Genomic DNA, 17846 nt, shown 5'->3' on the forward strand with positions numbered 1-17846 from the left:
CCTTATTATGACCATCTTGAACATTTGCTCATCTCCTTCTTCAAGGAGTTTTATCTTTGGAACCGATTAGTCTATTATGCTTTATGCATGCCATGGACTCTATTCATTATGGACTTTATTTTATTTGGAGCATTAGCAGCTGAATATGACATTTAGCTTTGGGTCAGCAAATACGCCCGGCAATATTTTGCAAATGAATTATTACTTGAACTTCAAGTTCACATTTTCTCGTACGAGGATCTCGATGTACTCATAATAATTCATTACATGCATTACTTTTTCAGCTGCCCATTTTCTCCCCCTATTATTGGGATCACCAACACATATCCCTAGCCTTATTTGGGGATCTATCTTTGTGCACTGTGGTGGAACAATTAAATCATATAGCACATTCATATTTCTATATGAAAATTATTTGGTTCCTGACCCTGAACCGATTGTGATAGAGAGAACTTATCATAACTTGGCTAGATGCTTACAAGTGCTGTTGTATATTAAATAATACATCAAATACCAAATTTTATTTTGGCAATTTTGTTCTCATAACCAATGGTTTAGATATAATTGGAGGCATACAATTTCTACTAAACCAACTTGGATTTAAACCAGTATTATCAAGATAAATTATCATAATTTATATTCTGGAACTGTGCTCTAATAATTTGAGCAATCAATCTTGCAAAAGCCAAACTACAAGTTGATAACAAATGCATATGTGACCATAAAATAGATGCATCTATGAAAATTATATAATAGTAAACGGTCCACATGGAAGGTGACTGGGCCCATATATTTATCACCTTTTATTCTTTCCAGAAATCAAGGGATTCAATCCCTAACCTTTACTGGTATATCATGAGAATAAGCAGCACAAGAGAATTCTTGAAGAATCTTATATTTCTTCAATATATGCCAATGTAATTCTCAATTAATTTTTTCGCATCATAATTGAACCGAGATGGTCAACCGGTCATGCCAACTAATATTTATTTCAGTAAACCTCTAGTTTACTTGTGGCTTGTGATTGCATCATCATGCTTATACTTGTGTAGTACAAATAAAAGAAAAGTCAGGTAACCTTTCATATTTATCCGGTATGATTATAGTAATATAAAGATATTCAATCTTCTTTTCATTTATAGTCTCAATATGCCAACCACTTTGGCTAATATATTTGTAAATCAAAATATTTCTTTTGAGACTTACTACAATATTAATGTTATGAACAATTTCATTCATCCAGGTAGTAACAAATTAGTTCTTTCAGAACTCTTAACTGTTTTTGTACTACAAGATCTTTTGTCACACCATCCATATAATGAATGTCTCCTTCACAAAGAGAATCATATCATAATAATTGTAATGTTCAAAATCATCACAAGCAAAATAATTTTTTTGCTTTAATTTTGCTTTTAATAACTTTCATAAGGCATGCCAAAATATATTTTGGCGTATCATATGCATGCGACCAATGATATATTTATGTAACTACACAATAATATTCATTATCTTTCTTTGTCTCAAACCTCCCTTAGAGGTGAGTTGTAGTATTTATCCAACTATGCACAAGTATATTATTATGCATAATTTTTTTCATATATATATATTTTCACATTCACTTTCAGGAATGAGTATGCAATCTCAATATTTATCACAAGTCACATTCTCTTCAAAGAATTTCTCCCTTTTTATAATTACCATAGTAATAACTATTATTATTTTGGTCTTTCGCACGCCCACATTCATTGTTCAACCACTTGTCTTTATTTAGACTTATCATGCACTGCTATCACATTCACTTCAAGAATGGAGCAAATCAAGTGGGACAAGTTTCATACTTTTTCATGAAAATTACATTATTTTTTCTTTAGTTATTATTATTATCAATATGGTCCATTAGGACTCAAACCCAATGCCTTACCCATATAAAGGCATGCTAGGCCATAATGCGTTGGAACTTGAATCCAACATCGTTTCATCAACATAGTGCGTTGGGACTTGAACCCATTGTCTTACCCTCAAACTTTGGCATAATGGGCCAAAATTCACTAGGACTCACACTCGAACCTTTAAAATATTATTACTTCATAATTATAGGCATAAGTAAATTAACTTTCAAGAAGACATATATAACTATTTCAATCTTGAAACAATTCCTCTACAACAAAAATGCTAGTTAGGATATATATGCCATTTTGTTTTCAAATGATACAATCACTTTTATATTTTAATAAATTAATTAGGAAAAAGGTGCAGATAACCTATAACCACTTATATTTCAAAGACTATAAGAACTTTACAAAAAAAAATCCAATACGGAGGAATGAGGCTTATGTTTCCAGCAAAAATATTTAAGGCTTAATGCATAACTGTGACTATTATAAATTATAACTATATTGAGTTTATATTGATTGTATATTCGAATGCCAAATTTGTAAGGTACTGTAAAATCGCCTACATATTTGATAATTTTGCTTTCAATGAAATACATCAGGTGATGGTAAAAATATTATTACTAAATTACCTTAATAATTATCTATCATAGTATGTAAAAGGTCAGAACATATATATACGTTAGAATATTATCTTTGTCCTATAAGAGATGTAGCAAATAAAGACATACCTTTTTCGTTCTTTATTTCACTGGATACAATTGAAAAAAATATTTTTACTAAACACTGCACATAAAGTTAATGCAAAGATATGAAAATATGAATGAGTTTAGATGGATGTAAAACTTATCTTTGTATTATCATCCAAGACATTTTTCATTGTACTTGATCTCATTGCCTGCTTATAACTTACATAGTCTTGACATAGAAGATTATGAAATGAGCAATTCGTGCTGATAACATGTTATAAAATAAAAGCAACTTAGTAAAACATGAACAAGACATGTTGTTATGAAATAAAAGTAATTTAGTAAAACATGAACAAGAAATGGAGATAGAGAGAAGGAAGAGATTTTCTTCTTCAATTGTGTGTATTTTCCTATCTATTACAAGGCCTTTATATAGGCATGAAAAGTGAAGAAAAATATGTCATTGAAATGTCATTAAGCATAGAAATATGTCATTGAATATGTCATTAAGCATTTGAGAAGATCATGGAGGAAGAGTAGACATCCACCATAATTTGATTTTTCTTATAACACTCTGAATATTATACTTTTGTTAACGAGCGACTCTGCTAACTTGTTTTGTGAAATAGTATCATTTTTTGCATCCATTTGCAATAGATAATTGGATTAAAATCTTATACTGTATGTTTTCTTCAATAGTATTAATGACCAAATATTGAAACTTTTAGCTAATATCTGAATTTCTAAAAGTTCAATTTACTATAAGGTGGGATTGAGAAAAAAGTTGTTCTTGTGAAAAATAAAGAAGTACAACAAGCTCAATTTATATTACAATAATCTTTTTGTCCCTTTTTGGTTTGACTATATGAACAAGTTGATATATATCTTGGTTATAATTATTTTATGAGTCGTGAGCATGTGTTGTTTTATAAAATGATTAAGGGTGACGTGCATACTTGTTACTCGTTAATTAGAACATACAACCAGTCATTTTAGAATTTTTTGAGGAATTCTTAAATCTTAGTGAAGGATTTTTACAAAGCGATCAGCTATATATATATATAGCAACGGATCCAAAATTTTGAGTTTATGAGTTTAGAATTCTAATTTTTTTTACTGTGTTATGAATAAATTATTTTAACATATAAGAAAATTTCTTAATGCACATATAAAATTTTAGTTGAAACTATTTGTTCTGCAGAATTTGTAATTAGAACTCTATTCCATCTCTAATAGTAGGTGGACCAAGCAAGCCTTAAAGTGTGTTACTACTTGGTCAAAGTCATTTCTTAGAGTTCCAGTCCAAAGGTAGGATAAATATTTAATAAGAAAAATAAATAAATGAAGAACCTACAAAGAAGAAGGTATATATCTTCGATTACAATAAAAAAGATTAAAATGAGCAATGAGCAACAATAATACAAAGTTTTGATACGAATGCGTTGCTATCATCCTTCTAAGGTCCAACTATTCTAAGTTTGTTTTTTCTTTTCTTTTTTGCAGTTGCAGTTCTAATTTTTGGCTGTTCTTTTATATCTAAAAAAATTATTTATGGTTATTATGTCCTTAGGCTGGAAGAAAACAAATTTATATAGATGATTTCCACTAGTTGGAATATATTTTAGACTTGTTAGAGAACTTCTTATGTTATAATTATTATTAATATATATATATATATATATATATATATATATACTTAATTCTTTTTTGTACTTTTACTTTAATTTGGATGATAATTATATTGAGTTGAGCTTAAAAAAAAAAGTGAAAATTCATATCTTCGACCCCAATTTGTTTGGGACAGGCGTAATAATTGTATACTTAATTCTTTTTTGTACTTTTACTTTAATTTGGATGATAATTATATTGAGTTGAGCTTAAAAAAAAAAGTGAAAATTCATATCTTCGACCCCAATTTGTTTGGGACAGGCGTAATAATTGTTGTTGGATGTCCTTTCATTTTGCCAAACATAAGATTTTAGCCTCATAGTTAAACCTTTCATGGTTGTTTATAAAAATCTCCCCTTTTATCCCCCGAAAATAGTAATTTGGACTGTAGTGTCAGAAATTCAAATAGAAATTTTTACTTATCTATACTACTTTTGAAATTTATTTATCCTCACTATTGAAATTTTAACTTAATTATATACAATTTATCAATTATAAATAAATTATTATTGAATGAGTATCCCTTTATATTAGGAATTGAATAGGGAATATCATTTATCCCTATTCATCTCTCTCTCTCTCTCTCTCTCTCTCTCTCTCTCTCTCTCTCTCTCTCTCTGTACTTTTTCTTTCATGTTGTATAATTGATGTTCGAATTGAAATTGTCAATCAATAAATTTTAAAAATGTTAGACTCTCCATCATTGACAGCCATTAAAAAGGCTCAAAGCTTTGAATTCAAGTTCAGATTTTCAAAATATATTATTTGTTTGGATTGGATGTTATTGCAAATGATTGAGAATATTTTTTAGAATTTATATCTCAATTTTGAGGGTATTTGAAGAAGAAGTTTTGGAGGAGAGAGGCGGCAGAGAATATGGAAAGAGGATAGGAGCGAAAAAAGGAAAATGGTGTAACTGAATCCCCTAATTTAAGGCACTAATAATGGATTGTATATAAATTATAAAGAAAATACAGTTATAACGGATAAATTTGAAACTTTAAAGAACTTTAGAAAATAAGTTTGAATTATGATATATGAATAAAAAAATCTCATTTAAGTATTACTTGACGTCGTAAACTATTACTATTCTCTATTTTTTTTAAACCCAAATAAGCATTTTATTCATCTTTCCGAAATTGAGTTGAGGGAGTACACAAAAAGTCCTACCTAGCTCCCTGATCTTTAGCTTGAAAGATAGCAAAACTATCTTTGATACAAAATATGATCTAAATGTTATTGGCACACCAACTAGCCATGAGATATGATGTATCCAATCTATACAAAAATATCTAGAATCTACCTATATTACACAAGGCTCGTAAGTTATGGAGGTTGGAAGATAATGTCAGTCCTTTTCTTGTTAGAGGTTCTGAAAGTAGGTAAATTCCATCTATCTACAGCCATGAGGCCTTTGACTTGTCTTGGAAGTTCAGCAAAATTCTGAAAAATATGAGATTGAGAGAAAGTATAGCTCATAGATGGTAGCTTGTCAGCTACTTGGTTGATTTCTCTGAAGCAATGATCCAATAAGAAGCCAGCTTGTTCCTTATGAACTTTCAACTTCTCCACTTCTTTAAGGATCCTCCAAGGAGTACCACTATAGCCATTAACACAATCTACCAGCAGCTTGGAGTCACTATTAGCAATAATCTTATCGAATCTGTTGTTTCTACACCATTTGATAACAAATAACAAGGCTACAGCTTCAGCCCAATTACTAGTACCAGGTCCCAACACAAGAGAGTAAGTAAAGATTAGATGGCCATCACAATCTCTAATTACAACACCACCTCCACAAACTCCATTCTTATAGCTCCCATCTGAGTTAACTTTAACAAAAGAAATAGGGGGTTTGATCCATCTGAGAAACAGAGCCTTCTTGAAGGAGATATTATAGTTTAGCAGCTGAGAGAGACTGTCCCAATTATAGTGCAGCTTGACACCAGGGAACTGTTTCATCACTAATTGAGCAATACTAAAGGAAATTAAAATAACAGTTCTCCTCACGCTAGGTCTGCCAATATTATATTTGGCACTACACCTGGATCTCTATAGTTCCTAAGAAGTAACAACAGGTAAACATCTAGTTACCAAGACACTAATAGGATTCAACACCTTTTTATTCCACCAATTGATCATTAATTGTCTATAAGAGATGTTAGTGTAGGGGATACCTAGAGGACCCATTAAGGACTTTCCACACTTCTTGAGAAATACCCTACTGCAAAATAAGTGTTCAACATCTTCAGTGCCAGGTATCCTGCAACAGCAACATCTGAATGGGGTGGTAATTCCCATTCTAGAGACCCTCGCGTCAGTAGGAAGTTTATCCCTTAAAGCTCTCCTAACAGTAAAATTCATCTTGAAAGGCACAAGCTTGTGCCAAGTCATACTATCCACCCAATTCTTATTCTTCTTGTTTCTAAAGAGGTTCCAGGCAGAAGCCACCGAGAAATTTCCTTTATTATCAGTTGTCCATACAGGTTTATCCACTCCATTAGGATTCAGATGGATGTGTAACTTGTTGAGGGTACTTCTCACATAGTCAGGAAAATGAATATCCCATCCTTCCTAGTGCCAGTTACCATCAACAAAAATATCAGAGATCTTGACATTCCTAGGTTTACTCTCTCTTTCTCTTGTTAACAATGTAACAAAAAGAAAATTAAAATATTCTTCTTCTTATCTAACATGTGATTAAAATTAGGATTAGAGTGCATTTTTGCAACTTCTTCACTTTGCACAAACTTACATGCTCTCATCAGAAGCTTTATACTCTTCTTCGTTCCTTTTCTTGTTATTCACAAACCCAGCCTTTCCCAAATATATGAAAAATATATTTTAAAAATATAATTTCTAATTATCCATAACGTATAAATAAATAATTTAACTGATATATATTGATAATATAAAGAACTTTTTTATACTATCAATATACAATATTGACCTGTGATAGTCGGTAAAGTTAGTTATTAATGTTTTCCTAAATTATCAATTTTACATATAACTTGATTGTTTAAATATTTTTTGAATCCGTCAATGCATATGTTTACTCGAAAAAAGGGATAGAGTTGAATTTATGCGCAGTTCCGAAGATACGTGGTACAACTTAATACAAAATGATAAGATAAATAAAAGTATGAATATAGATTGGAGAAAACGTAATCTAGGCCAATCAATTATGAACAGTGAAATTTAGGATTTAACAAAAATAGAATCAATCTAGGAAACTAAAAAAATTACTCTTGCTTGTATAGGGGTTAATACAATTTGTGATCGTGTAAGTCCTCCAATGGATCCCTTGCAAAAATGATAAACAAGTCCTTTTATAGTGAAGGGGTTTGGCTCCAAGCATAATAAAATAAACATTCAGTGGGAAACCTATCATAAATCAGCTTTTTCATAATTTCTGCCAAGATTCCCTCTAGTGGGATTACAACGGCTTTTGTCTGCGAGCCCGATCTTGCTTAGAACCCTCGATTTTGGTTCGAGCTTGATGTCGGCTCGAAACTTGTGATCTTGACTCGAGCTCGATCCCGATTCGAGTCCTCGAATGGATTCCTAGTCGATGTAGGTTGGTTTTTGGATTATCTGCACGATAGATCTACCCGCTCTATGGTTCGATTCTTGTTCGAGCTTGATTATGATATCGATCTCAACACGGACCGGCCTTCCCATGCTCTAGATTAGTTCGTGCCCCCCCTTCGGGATCTTACCTCGATACATCACCCTTCGAACTGTACCGGACATGCCAAATCTATTTTGACCGTATACAGATAGTCCCCTCGTTTCTCAGAAATAAATATAGCGAGAAACGATATGATTTTCAACAGCTCGATCGGATTATATTTTGTTGATTCCATCAGGTTCGACCATGACGCACATGATAGCTGTCCTGTCGGTTTAGTCTCCCAAGGCATTTAATACATATCAGGCGGTGGTCGGCCACTGCTGATAATGAACCGCCGTCACTTCGAACCAATAAATCACTCTCGCCTTTATCTTTTACCAATTTTACATCTTCAATCTTCTGAAATCTCTCAATCTCTTCTTACAACAAAGCTGTGATTTCTTTTCGAAAAGATCCATCAATTCTACCAAATCTCTATCACCTCCTTCTGCTCCTTATTTTTGTGTTCAAAAATGGCGAAAACATCACAAAAAGTTCCTCAGAAATAGAAAGCTTCATCTTCACAGTGTGTCGCCGATGAGACACCGGTGGAACCACGGCCAGAGGAGTGTGTCCCCGGGGCGTGTGTCCTTACTTCAGATTTTAAAGTTGATAAAGGTTCATCGGACCCTGGCCGGTGTGAGCCGGTATCGAGGTACATGTGTTCGATTACTGAGAAGCACCTCGATCTGTTAAAGAAGGACTGCAATTGGGGGGGAAAAGAAGTGATAATACATAGCCTTGACGAAAACATTACTTTTCATGTGAAAGGGTTTTTGAACGTATATACTTACCCTTTCACTTTGGGTCCCCTCGATTCCATCGTTATCGACTTCTATCGACAGTATCAGGTAACCTTAGGCCAGGGCCATCCTTCTTTGTGGCGGATCGTTATTCTGATCCGATATTTCGTGAGCAAAATCGAGGGGATGTCGTTCACCCTTGATCATCTTATCCGGCTATACCGTCCCTAACTTTTTCGGGGAGGGTTAATAAAACTCCAGCGTCGGGCTACCAAGGCTTTGTTCTCGAGTATTGACGAGGACACGGACCGGGGCTGGATGAGCAGGTTCATTCGAGTAAGGACTTCAGACCTGATCCCGACCAAAAAGATGCCCTTTCCCGAGGAGTGGAATTTGAAACGTAAGTGTGATTTTGCTGTTGCTTCTATTTTATTCTTTCATTTGCTTTTATCGACACTCCCCTTTTCGTGATGTAGCGGTTCCCTGGATGCCTGGAGCGGTTCCCGACCTTAAGAATTGGGTACGGGCTCTTGTTTTGACTTCCACATACGTCGAGCGCTCGTGGCGTGATTTGTCTAAGGGTCGGTGGGAGGCCAAAAACCACGGTAAGCTCATTTCTCCGGAATCTAACGAGGCACTTCTCAGTATATTTTTGATAAGGTTTCCTATATGCAGGTTTGGGTAAGGATGTGGTCTTGAGACCTCTGTCTAATGAGGAGGATGTCTCGACCTTTGTTCCAAAGCTTTTGAAGGAAAATAAAAAGAAGAGAGCTTCGTTGTCCGAATATCCCAAACCGAAGAAGAGGACGGCTCGTAAACCAAACAAGAATGTCATTCCTTTGACCGTAGAATCCGTTTTGCGCCTAAGGGATGAAGAAGAAGAAGAAGAAGAAGAAGAAGAAGAAGAAAATAATGAGTCCACGTTGGCAGTCCGGACGAACAGAGCCACCGATGCTTCAATGCCGGCTGGGTCGATGATGCCCTATGGGGCTCCGTCTCGAACTGAAAATATACCGGAGAGTGGTTTCGGCAGAGTCCCCGAACAATCGGATGTCGAAGACACCTCTCATCGGAATCAACCCGTAGGGGTTACAATCAGGGAGCCCTTCGAACCCCTCCGAGCCGAGGGGAATGCTCCGAGCGATTCACTTGAGGCAGCAGCGATCGAGGACTCGCCTTTCTTTCCCGCTTTTTCCGCAGGGGTGTTTTGGGAAGCTCAAGCTCTGGGGGCCCTTAATCTAGATAGGCCTCACGATGAAGAGGACCCGTTTCGTGACCTATTTACTATTGTCGAGGACGTTGCCGGTGTCAGTGAGGAATTGGTTTTTTTTTTACGGTTTGCGGCAGGCTTTGGACCAAGTGAGTCGTTTGAAAACCTTTTTGTTGGTATTGCCTTTATGTTCGTCTTTCGTTAACTTCGCTCCCTGTTTCTTCGTAGGCTACGGCAGTCCATCGAGAACAATGTTCTCGTTCCCAGAATGAGCTGCATCGATACGCGGCCGACCTGAAATGTGCTATCGATGAGAGAAACTCTCTCAAACTTTCCTTAGGACAGAGAGAGGAGGAAATAAAAGATCTCCGGGTCGAGCTGTCCAAGGCTTATCGAGACCAGAATGATTTGTCTGAGCAGGTAATGATGCTTTTGAAAACCTATGGGTTCGATACCGGAACGGTATCTAACATTTCGGTCTCACAGCTGCAGCAAAAAATCGAGATGATATGGAGGCTGCGTGAGGAGGTCGATATGATAAGGATGGAATCCTTGCGGTGGAAAGAAGGTATGGACCGCTTTGCTGCAGAAAAAGAGACCGCTCGAGCCCAGTTATCGTCGTGTGAAACCCAACTTCAGAAAGTGAAGGAGAAAAACCTGGTTCAAGCAAAGAAAATCGAGGAGCTTGAGGCTCAATTGGTCTCAGTACTCGCAAAGGCCGAATCTGATGCCGAAAAGGCAAAGAATTATGCGGATGCGCTCGTGGCCGTCTATCGGGCTGATGCTGAAGCTGCCCAAGTTCAGGCGAGAGAGGCAGCCGAATCCGACGATGGTCGGGTGCATTGGGTTGCCGAACTTGCTAAGTATCAATCCAGGAGAGAAACCCTCAAGGAGATTCATGCTCGCGGCTTCGATCTAACGGAAGAGATAAAAAGGGCAAAAGAACTCGAGGCTGATGCCGAAGCTCTGGTTTTCGATGATGATGATGACGACGATGGGAGCAAAAGTGGATCCGAGAACGGGGGGGGAATCTGATAAAGAAAAAACCGCTCCCGTTTAAATTTTTTTTTTTTGCTGTAGCCACCCATGTAAATAAATTTTGTGTATAAGCCTTTTCTCTTGCCGACTTGCCTTTGATTCTGTTTCCTGGGTTGCTGTGATTTGCCTCATGAATATTTCCATAATGTTTTAAACCAATTAATCAAACTCGAACCTCGCAGTCTCTTCAACCGAGCGAGTGTCTGCTTGTGCTCGATTTAATTGTCAATGATTCGATTTTGAAGAGAATATAGCCCGTGGGCATGACAGTCGAGCGAGTGTTTGCTTGTGCTCGAATTAATGTAGCCCGTAGGCTTGGTCGAATGAATGATTCGAACTCGAATTAATGTAGCCCGTAGGCTATTTGGTCGAGTGAGTGTTTGCTCGAACTCGAATTAAAGAATAGCCCGTAGGCTTGATCGATTGAATGATTCGAACTCAAATTAATGCAGCCCGTAGGCTATTTGGTCGAGTGAGTGTTTGCTCGAACTCGATTTAAAGAATAGCCCGTAGGCTTGATCGAGTGAATGATTCGATCTCGAATTAATGCAGCCCGTAGGCTATTTGGTCGAGTGAGTTTTTGCTCGAACTTGAGAAAAAAATAGCCCGTAGGCTTGATCGAGTGAATGATTCGAACTCGAATTAATGCAGCCCATAGGCTATTTGGTCGAGTGAGTTTTTGCTCGAACTCGAATTAAAGAATAGCCCGTAGGCTTGATCGAGTGAATGATTTGAACTCGAATTAACGCAGCCAGTAGGCTATTTGGTCGAGTGAGTGTTTGCTCGAACTCGATTTAAAGAATAGCCCGTAGGCTTGATCGAGTGAATGATTCGAACTCGAATTAATGCAGCCCGTAGGCTATTTGGTCGAGTGAGTTTTTGCTCGAACTCGAGATAAAAAATAGCCCGTAGGCTTGATCGAGTGAATGATTCGAACTCGAATTAATGCAGCCCGTAGGCTATTTGGTCGAGTGAGTTTTTGCTCGAACTCGAATTAAAGAATAGCCCGTAGGCTTGATCGAGTGAATGATTCGAACTCGAATTAACGCAGCCCATAGGCTATTTGGTCGAGTGAGTGTTTGCTCGAACTCGATTTAAATAATAGCCCGTAGGCTTGATCGAGTGAATGATTCGAACTCGAATTAATGCAGCTCGTAGGCTATTTGGTCGAGTGAGTGTTTGCTCGAACTCGAGATAAAAAATAGCCCGTGGGCTTGATCGAGTGGATGATTCAAACTCGAATTAATGCAGCCCGTAGGCTATTTGGTCGAATGAGTTTTTGCTCGAACTCGAGATAAATAATATATAGCCTGTAGGCTTAATGGTCGCATAATATCTTAATTCTTCACATGTTATTACACGCCCGGGTTCGGGCCAACTTATACGAACATGGCTCGCTTCGATCATTTGGCTCTTTACAGTTTTCCCATTGGGACCCTGTTGCTGTGAAGTAACTCTCTTACGGGGCCTCAGATATTATCATAAGTGCTGCACGACCAGTGGTTGCCTCATTAAAAACCTTGCCGAAAAACCCATTTGGGATAAAAACCGGTCTTAAGGAAAAAAGAGTGCAACGCGTGCTTTCTGATGAGAGATCCGTCCCCTATTCGGACTTCTGCAGGGTTCAGTTTCGAGATGTAAACGAATATGGAAAGGTTGTACCTTAATAATAGTATCGTTTCAGATGTGATACATTCCAGTTGCTTGATAACTGTTTGCCGTTTATAATGCCGATCTTGTACGATCCCTTTCCGATATCCTCGAGTACCTGATATGGTCCTTCCCAATTCGGTCCTAGCTTCCCTTCATTCGGATTCCGGGTATTGATGGTAATTTTTCTTAACACTAAGTCCCCAGGCTCGAAATGGCAGAGCTTGGTTCTTCGGTTATAATATCTTTCGATTCGTTGCTTTTGGGCGGCCATTCGGACGAGGGCAGTTTCTCTCCTTTCGTCCGATAGTTCGAGGCTTGTGTTCATAGCCTCGTTATTTGATTCTTCCATCGAGAATCAAAATATGGCACTGGGTTCACCAACCTCGACTGGTATTAACACTTCGGATCCATATACTAAGGAGAACGGGATCGCCCCCGTACTGGATTTTGATGTTGTCCGATATGCCCAAAGGACTTCGGGCAGGATTTCTCTCCATCTCCCTTTAGCATCGTTCAACCTCTTCTTTAAGTTTTGAATGACAGTTTTATTCGTTGATTCGGCCTGCCCGTTCCCACTGGGGTGGTACGGCGTCGACAGTATCCTTTTTATCTTGTGGTCTTCGAGGAATCTTGTTACTTTGCCGCCAATGAATTGCTTTCCGTTGTCACATACTATTTTGGCGGGTATCCCGAACCGGCATATGATATGATCCCAAATAAAGTCTATAACTTCTTTCTCTCTTACTTTCTCGAACGCCTGCGCTTCAATCCATTTAGAAAAATAGTCAGTCATAAACAAAATGAATTTAGCTTTACCTGGGGTCGATGGCAGAGGGCTGACGATATCCATTCCCCATTTCATGAAAGGCCACGGGGATAGGACCGAGTGGAGTTGTTCTCCGGGCTGGTGGATCATTGGCGCGAACCTTTGACATTTATCACATTTACGAACAAATTCCTTCGTATCTTTGCCCATATCGATCCAATAATACCCCGCTCTGATTATATTTTGGACTAATGTGTCGGCTCCAGAGTGATTCCCGCAAGTACCCTCATGCACTTCCCGTAGGACATAATCGACATCCGCCGGACCCAAGCATACTGCCAATGGTCCGTCGAACGTTCTTCGGTACAGTGTTCCATCTGAAGCCAGAGTGAATCAAGCAGCCTTGGTCCGTAGGGTTCTGGACTCTTTAGGGTCCAATGGGAGTTTTCCGTTTTTCAAATATTCGATATATTTGTTTCTCCAATCCCAAGTTAAGCTTGTAGAATTTATTTCGGCGTGTCCTTCTTTGACTACCGATCTCGAAAGTTGAACCACATTCCCCGAGCCCATATCATCTACCTCGATCGATGACCCCAAATTAGCCAGTGCGTCGGCCTCATTATTCTGTTCCCTTGGTATATGCCGTAAAGTCCATTGTTTGAAATGGCGCAAAGTGATAAGCAGTTTATCTAAATACCTCTGCATTCTACCTTCTAGAACTTCAAAAGTTTTGTTTACTTGGCTCACCACCAGCAAGGAATCGTAGTTGGCTTCAATGATTTTTGCTCCCAAATTTCTAGCTAGCTCGAGACCTGCAATCACGGCTTCGTACTCGACCTCGTTGTTAGTCAATCTGATAGTTTTAATAGATTGTCTAATAATGCCACCCGTGGGTGGTTTCAAAACTATGCCCAACCCGGACCCTTTTACGTTTGAAGCCCCATCCGTAAAAAGGACCCATACCCCCGATGATGTACCTGATTTCAACAGTTCTTTTTCGGCTTCGGGTATGAGGGCTGGTGTGAAATCGGCCACGAAGTCTGCTAGGACTTGAGACTTGATGGCCGTACGGGGTCGATATTCGATATCGTACCCACTGAGTTCGACGGCCCATTTGGCCAGCCGGCCTGATAACTTGGGTTTGTGCAAAATATTACGAAGCGGATAAGTAGACAATACGCATATGGGATGACATTGAAAATACGACCTTAACTTACTTGAGGCGCTTATTAGTGCAAGCGCCAACTTTTCTAGGAGCGGATATCTAGTTTCCGCCTCTCCTAAGGTTCGACTTGTATAATAAACTGGGAATTGCGTACCTTCCCTTTCTCGAACCCGGACACTGCTTATGGCGACTTCCGACACTGCTAGGTACAAACAAAGTATGGTCCTCAGAATCTCGAACGTTTCCTGCAAATGAATTAAATGGTCCTCTGCGTGCAGGGATTTGACTAACATGTCATCAATATAAACCTCCATTGATTTTCCTATTTGTTCTTCGAACATTTTATTCACTAGGTGTTGGTAAGTGGCCCCTGCATTTTTTAGTCTGAAGGGCATCACATTATAATAATACGTCCCATATTTGGTGACAAACGAGGTTTTTTCCTGGTCATCCGGGTTCATCTGTATTTGATTATACCCGGAATAGGCATCGAGAAAAGTGAGGTTCTCGTGGCCGGCCGTGGCATCGATCATGCGATCGATGTTGGGCAATGGAAAAGAATCTTTGGGGTATGCTTTGTTCAAATCCTTATAGTCCACGCACACCCTAAGTTTGTCCTCTTTTTTAGGGACTACGACTACGTTGGCTAACCATTCGGGGTATTTTACCTCCCGAATGGACCCTATTTTGAGAAGTTTGGTTACCTCGTCCTTTATGAAGGCGTTTTTTCTATTGGACTGGGGTCTTCTTTTTTGCTTCACCGGTTTGAACCCATGGTCCAAACTTAGCTGATGCGTCGTTATGTCCGGCGGGATTCTTGTTATATCTAAATAGGACCAGGTGAAATAATCGATGTTATTGATAAGAAATTGAATGAGTTTCTTCCTGAGTCCAGGGCTCAGCCCCGTTCCCAAGTATACCTTTTGCTCGGGCCGGCGCTCGATTAATACGACTTGTTCTAGCTCCTCGATCGTTGATTATGTGGCATCGGAGTCATCGAGAGTTACGAAAGATTGAGGGACCCTTTGGTCTTCATTCTCTTCGACTTTCTGGTCGTCAGGCTGGGTTGGAGTCACTGTCTGTGATTGCTATTTGGTATCCCGTTCTCCTTTCGGGCCCCGACCCTTTATCGGTGAAAGTGAGGACATTGGTTTGGCTTCATCGACGGCAAACATTTCTTTTGCGGCTGGCTGCTCTCCGTATACCATTTTGACATCTCCCGATGCCAAAAATTTGAGGACCTGGTGCAGGGTCAAAGGCACGGCTCTCATGTTGTGGATCCATGGCCTTCAGAAAAGGGCGTTATACCTCATATCGCCTTCGATCACGTGAAACTTTGTTTCCTGGACATTTCTGGCCACGTTTATTGGCAAGGCTATCTCCCCTTTGGTGGTTTCACATGCCATATTGAACCCGTTTAGGACCAGAGTTGCAGGCACGATTCGATCCTGCAGGCCGAGCTGTTCTACTACCTTCAATCGGATGATATTGGCCGAGCTACCTAGATCGATCAACACATGTTTAATCTTAGTTTTATTTACGAGTACGAATATTACCAGTGCATCGTTGTGAGGTTGGATGACCCCTTCTGCATCTTTATCACCAAAGGACAAAGTCCCCATGGGAGTGTACTCTTGAGTCCGAGATCGCTTTTCCCTCACCATTGATGTTTTAGTGCGCTTAAGCATCGATCCCCAGGGGGGTTATCGGTGCCGCCGATGATCATGTGGATAACGTGCTGTGGTTCTTCTTGCTCGTTCTGCTTGCTGACATCCCTACTTCTAAAATGGCTCTTCGCTCTATCACTCAGAAGCTCCCGAAGGTGCCCTTTGTTAAATAGGCGAGCTATTTCCTCTCTTAGTTTCTTGCAATCTTCCGTTCTGTGGCCATGGGTTCCATGGTATTCACATGTTTGATTGGGATTTCTCCGGGCAGGATTGGTTTGCATTGGTCGGGGCCATTTAATGTCTTCGATGCGTTCGATGGCCGATACGAGAGCGGATGCGCCAACGCTGAAGTTATACTCTGATAATCGAGGTGCTTCTATGGGCTCGGCATATTTGTCGAAGCCGCTCTTACTCATAAGCCCCCGAGAACTTTGTCCCCGATCAATTCTTTGACTGTTCCGAACTGCGTTGCGTGTTGAACCATTGTTTACTCGATCGGTGATGTATGATCGATGTCGGTCTCTATTTGACCTTTGTTCTCTGTCGATCTACTTTTGATTAATAACTATCCTGTTCTGATGAACAGGTCCGTACGGGGTCCCCGACTGATCGTCCTCGACCCTAATTTTCGATTGATATCGGTTATGTACATCTGCCCAAGTTACCGCCGGGTACTCGATCAAATTTTGCTTCAGCCGATGTGATGCTGTCGAACTTAGCTCGTTCAATCCTTGGGTGAAAGCTTGTACGGCCCAGTCGTCGGTGACCAGGGGTAATTCCATGCGTTCTATTTAAAATCGGGATACGAATTCCCTCAGCATTTCTCCCTGCCTTTGCTTTACTTTGAAGAGGTCTGATTTTCTCGTTGTGACCTTTATGGCACCAGCATGTGCTTTTATGAACGAATCTTCCAACATGGCAAAAGAATCGATGGAATCTGGTGGTAAATTGTGGTACCAAATCATAGCTCCTTTCGAGAGGGTCTCCCCAAACTTTTTCAATAGCACGGATTCAATCTCGTCATCTTCCAAATTGTTGCCTTTTATGGCATACGTGTAAGAGGTGACATGTTCGTTAGGATCGGTCGTACCGTTGTATTTGGGAATTTCGGGCATACGGAACTTTTTGAGGATTGGTTTCGGTGCCGCACTCGATGGAAAAGGCTTTTGTATGAATTTTTTGAATCAAGACCTTTTATCATTGGCGGAGCTCCCGGATTTGATCGACCCTGGCATTATACGTCTCCACCCTTTTGTCGCTGGCTTCGACTCATTTTGTGAGTTCCTCGAGCAGTTTAGTAATTCCGGGATTAGTCCCCGATTCCTGCTCGTTAGATTTTACTATGACAGGCTCTGTTCTGGGGGTGACCTCTCGAAGTGGGTTGGAAATCGGCCTGCTTTGTGCGCGAGTTTGGCTCTCTAGCTAAGCTATTGCTAATTGTTGGGCTTGTAACATCTCGAAGATCATGCGTAAGCTGGCCCCGATCTCCTCCGGGTTTTGGGTGTCTTGGGCTATGGATCGAGCACCACCCCGAATGCTTCTTTCCGGTTCGAAACGCTGGTTTGCTTCCAAAGCAATTTGTGAATTGACATTTAGTGGTATTCCGGCTCGAATCTCGGGTAGTGCCAAGTTGTTGGTTTCATCTTGAAGGCCAGCTTCGTAATCGGTCGGCGAAGCCATTT

The 17846-nt window shown here is 39.4% G+C and overlaps 2 protein-coding genes across 2 annotated transcripts; one reads left to right on the plus strand and one right to left on the minus strand.

The window, feature by feature from the left end:
* Window positions 1–5575: 5575 nt before the first annotated feature.
* LOC138895788 (uncharacterized) lies at window positions 5576–8441 on the minus strand. The gene is made up of 3 exons (XM_070180518.1): window positions 8412–8441; window positions 6344–6823; window positions 5576–6202 (listed from the first exon to the last, which is right to left on the minus strand). Exons 1-3 carry the CDS (start codon window positions 8439–8441, stop codon window positions 5576–5578), a joined length of 1137 nt encoding a protein of 378 aa, XP_070036619.1.
* Window positions 8442–9034: 593 nt separating this feature from the next.
* On the plus strand, window positions 9035–10910 carry LOC138895789 (uncharacterized). The gene is made up of 3 exons (XM_070180519.1): window positions 9035–9065; window positions 9341–9987; window positions 10104–10910. Exons 1-3 carry the CDS (start codon window positions 9035–9037, stop codon window positions 10908–10910), a joined length of 1485 nt encoding a protein of 494 aa, XP_070036620.1.
* Window positions 10911–17846: the final 6936 nt, after the last annotated feature.

The sequence above is a fragment of the Nicotiana tomentosiformis genome, chromosome 7, assembly GCF_000390325.3.
Source record: "Nicotiana tomentosiformis chromosome 7, ASM39032v3, whole genome shotgun sequence".
NCBI classification, from domain to species: domain Eukaryota; kingdom Viridiplantae; phylum Streptophyta; class Magnoliopsida; order Solanales; family Solanaceae; genus Nicotiana; species Nicotiana tomentosiformis.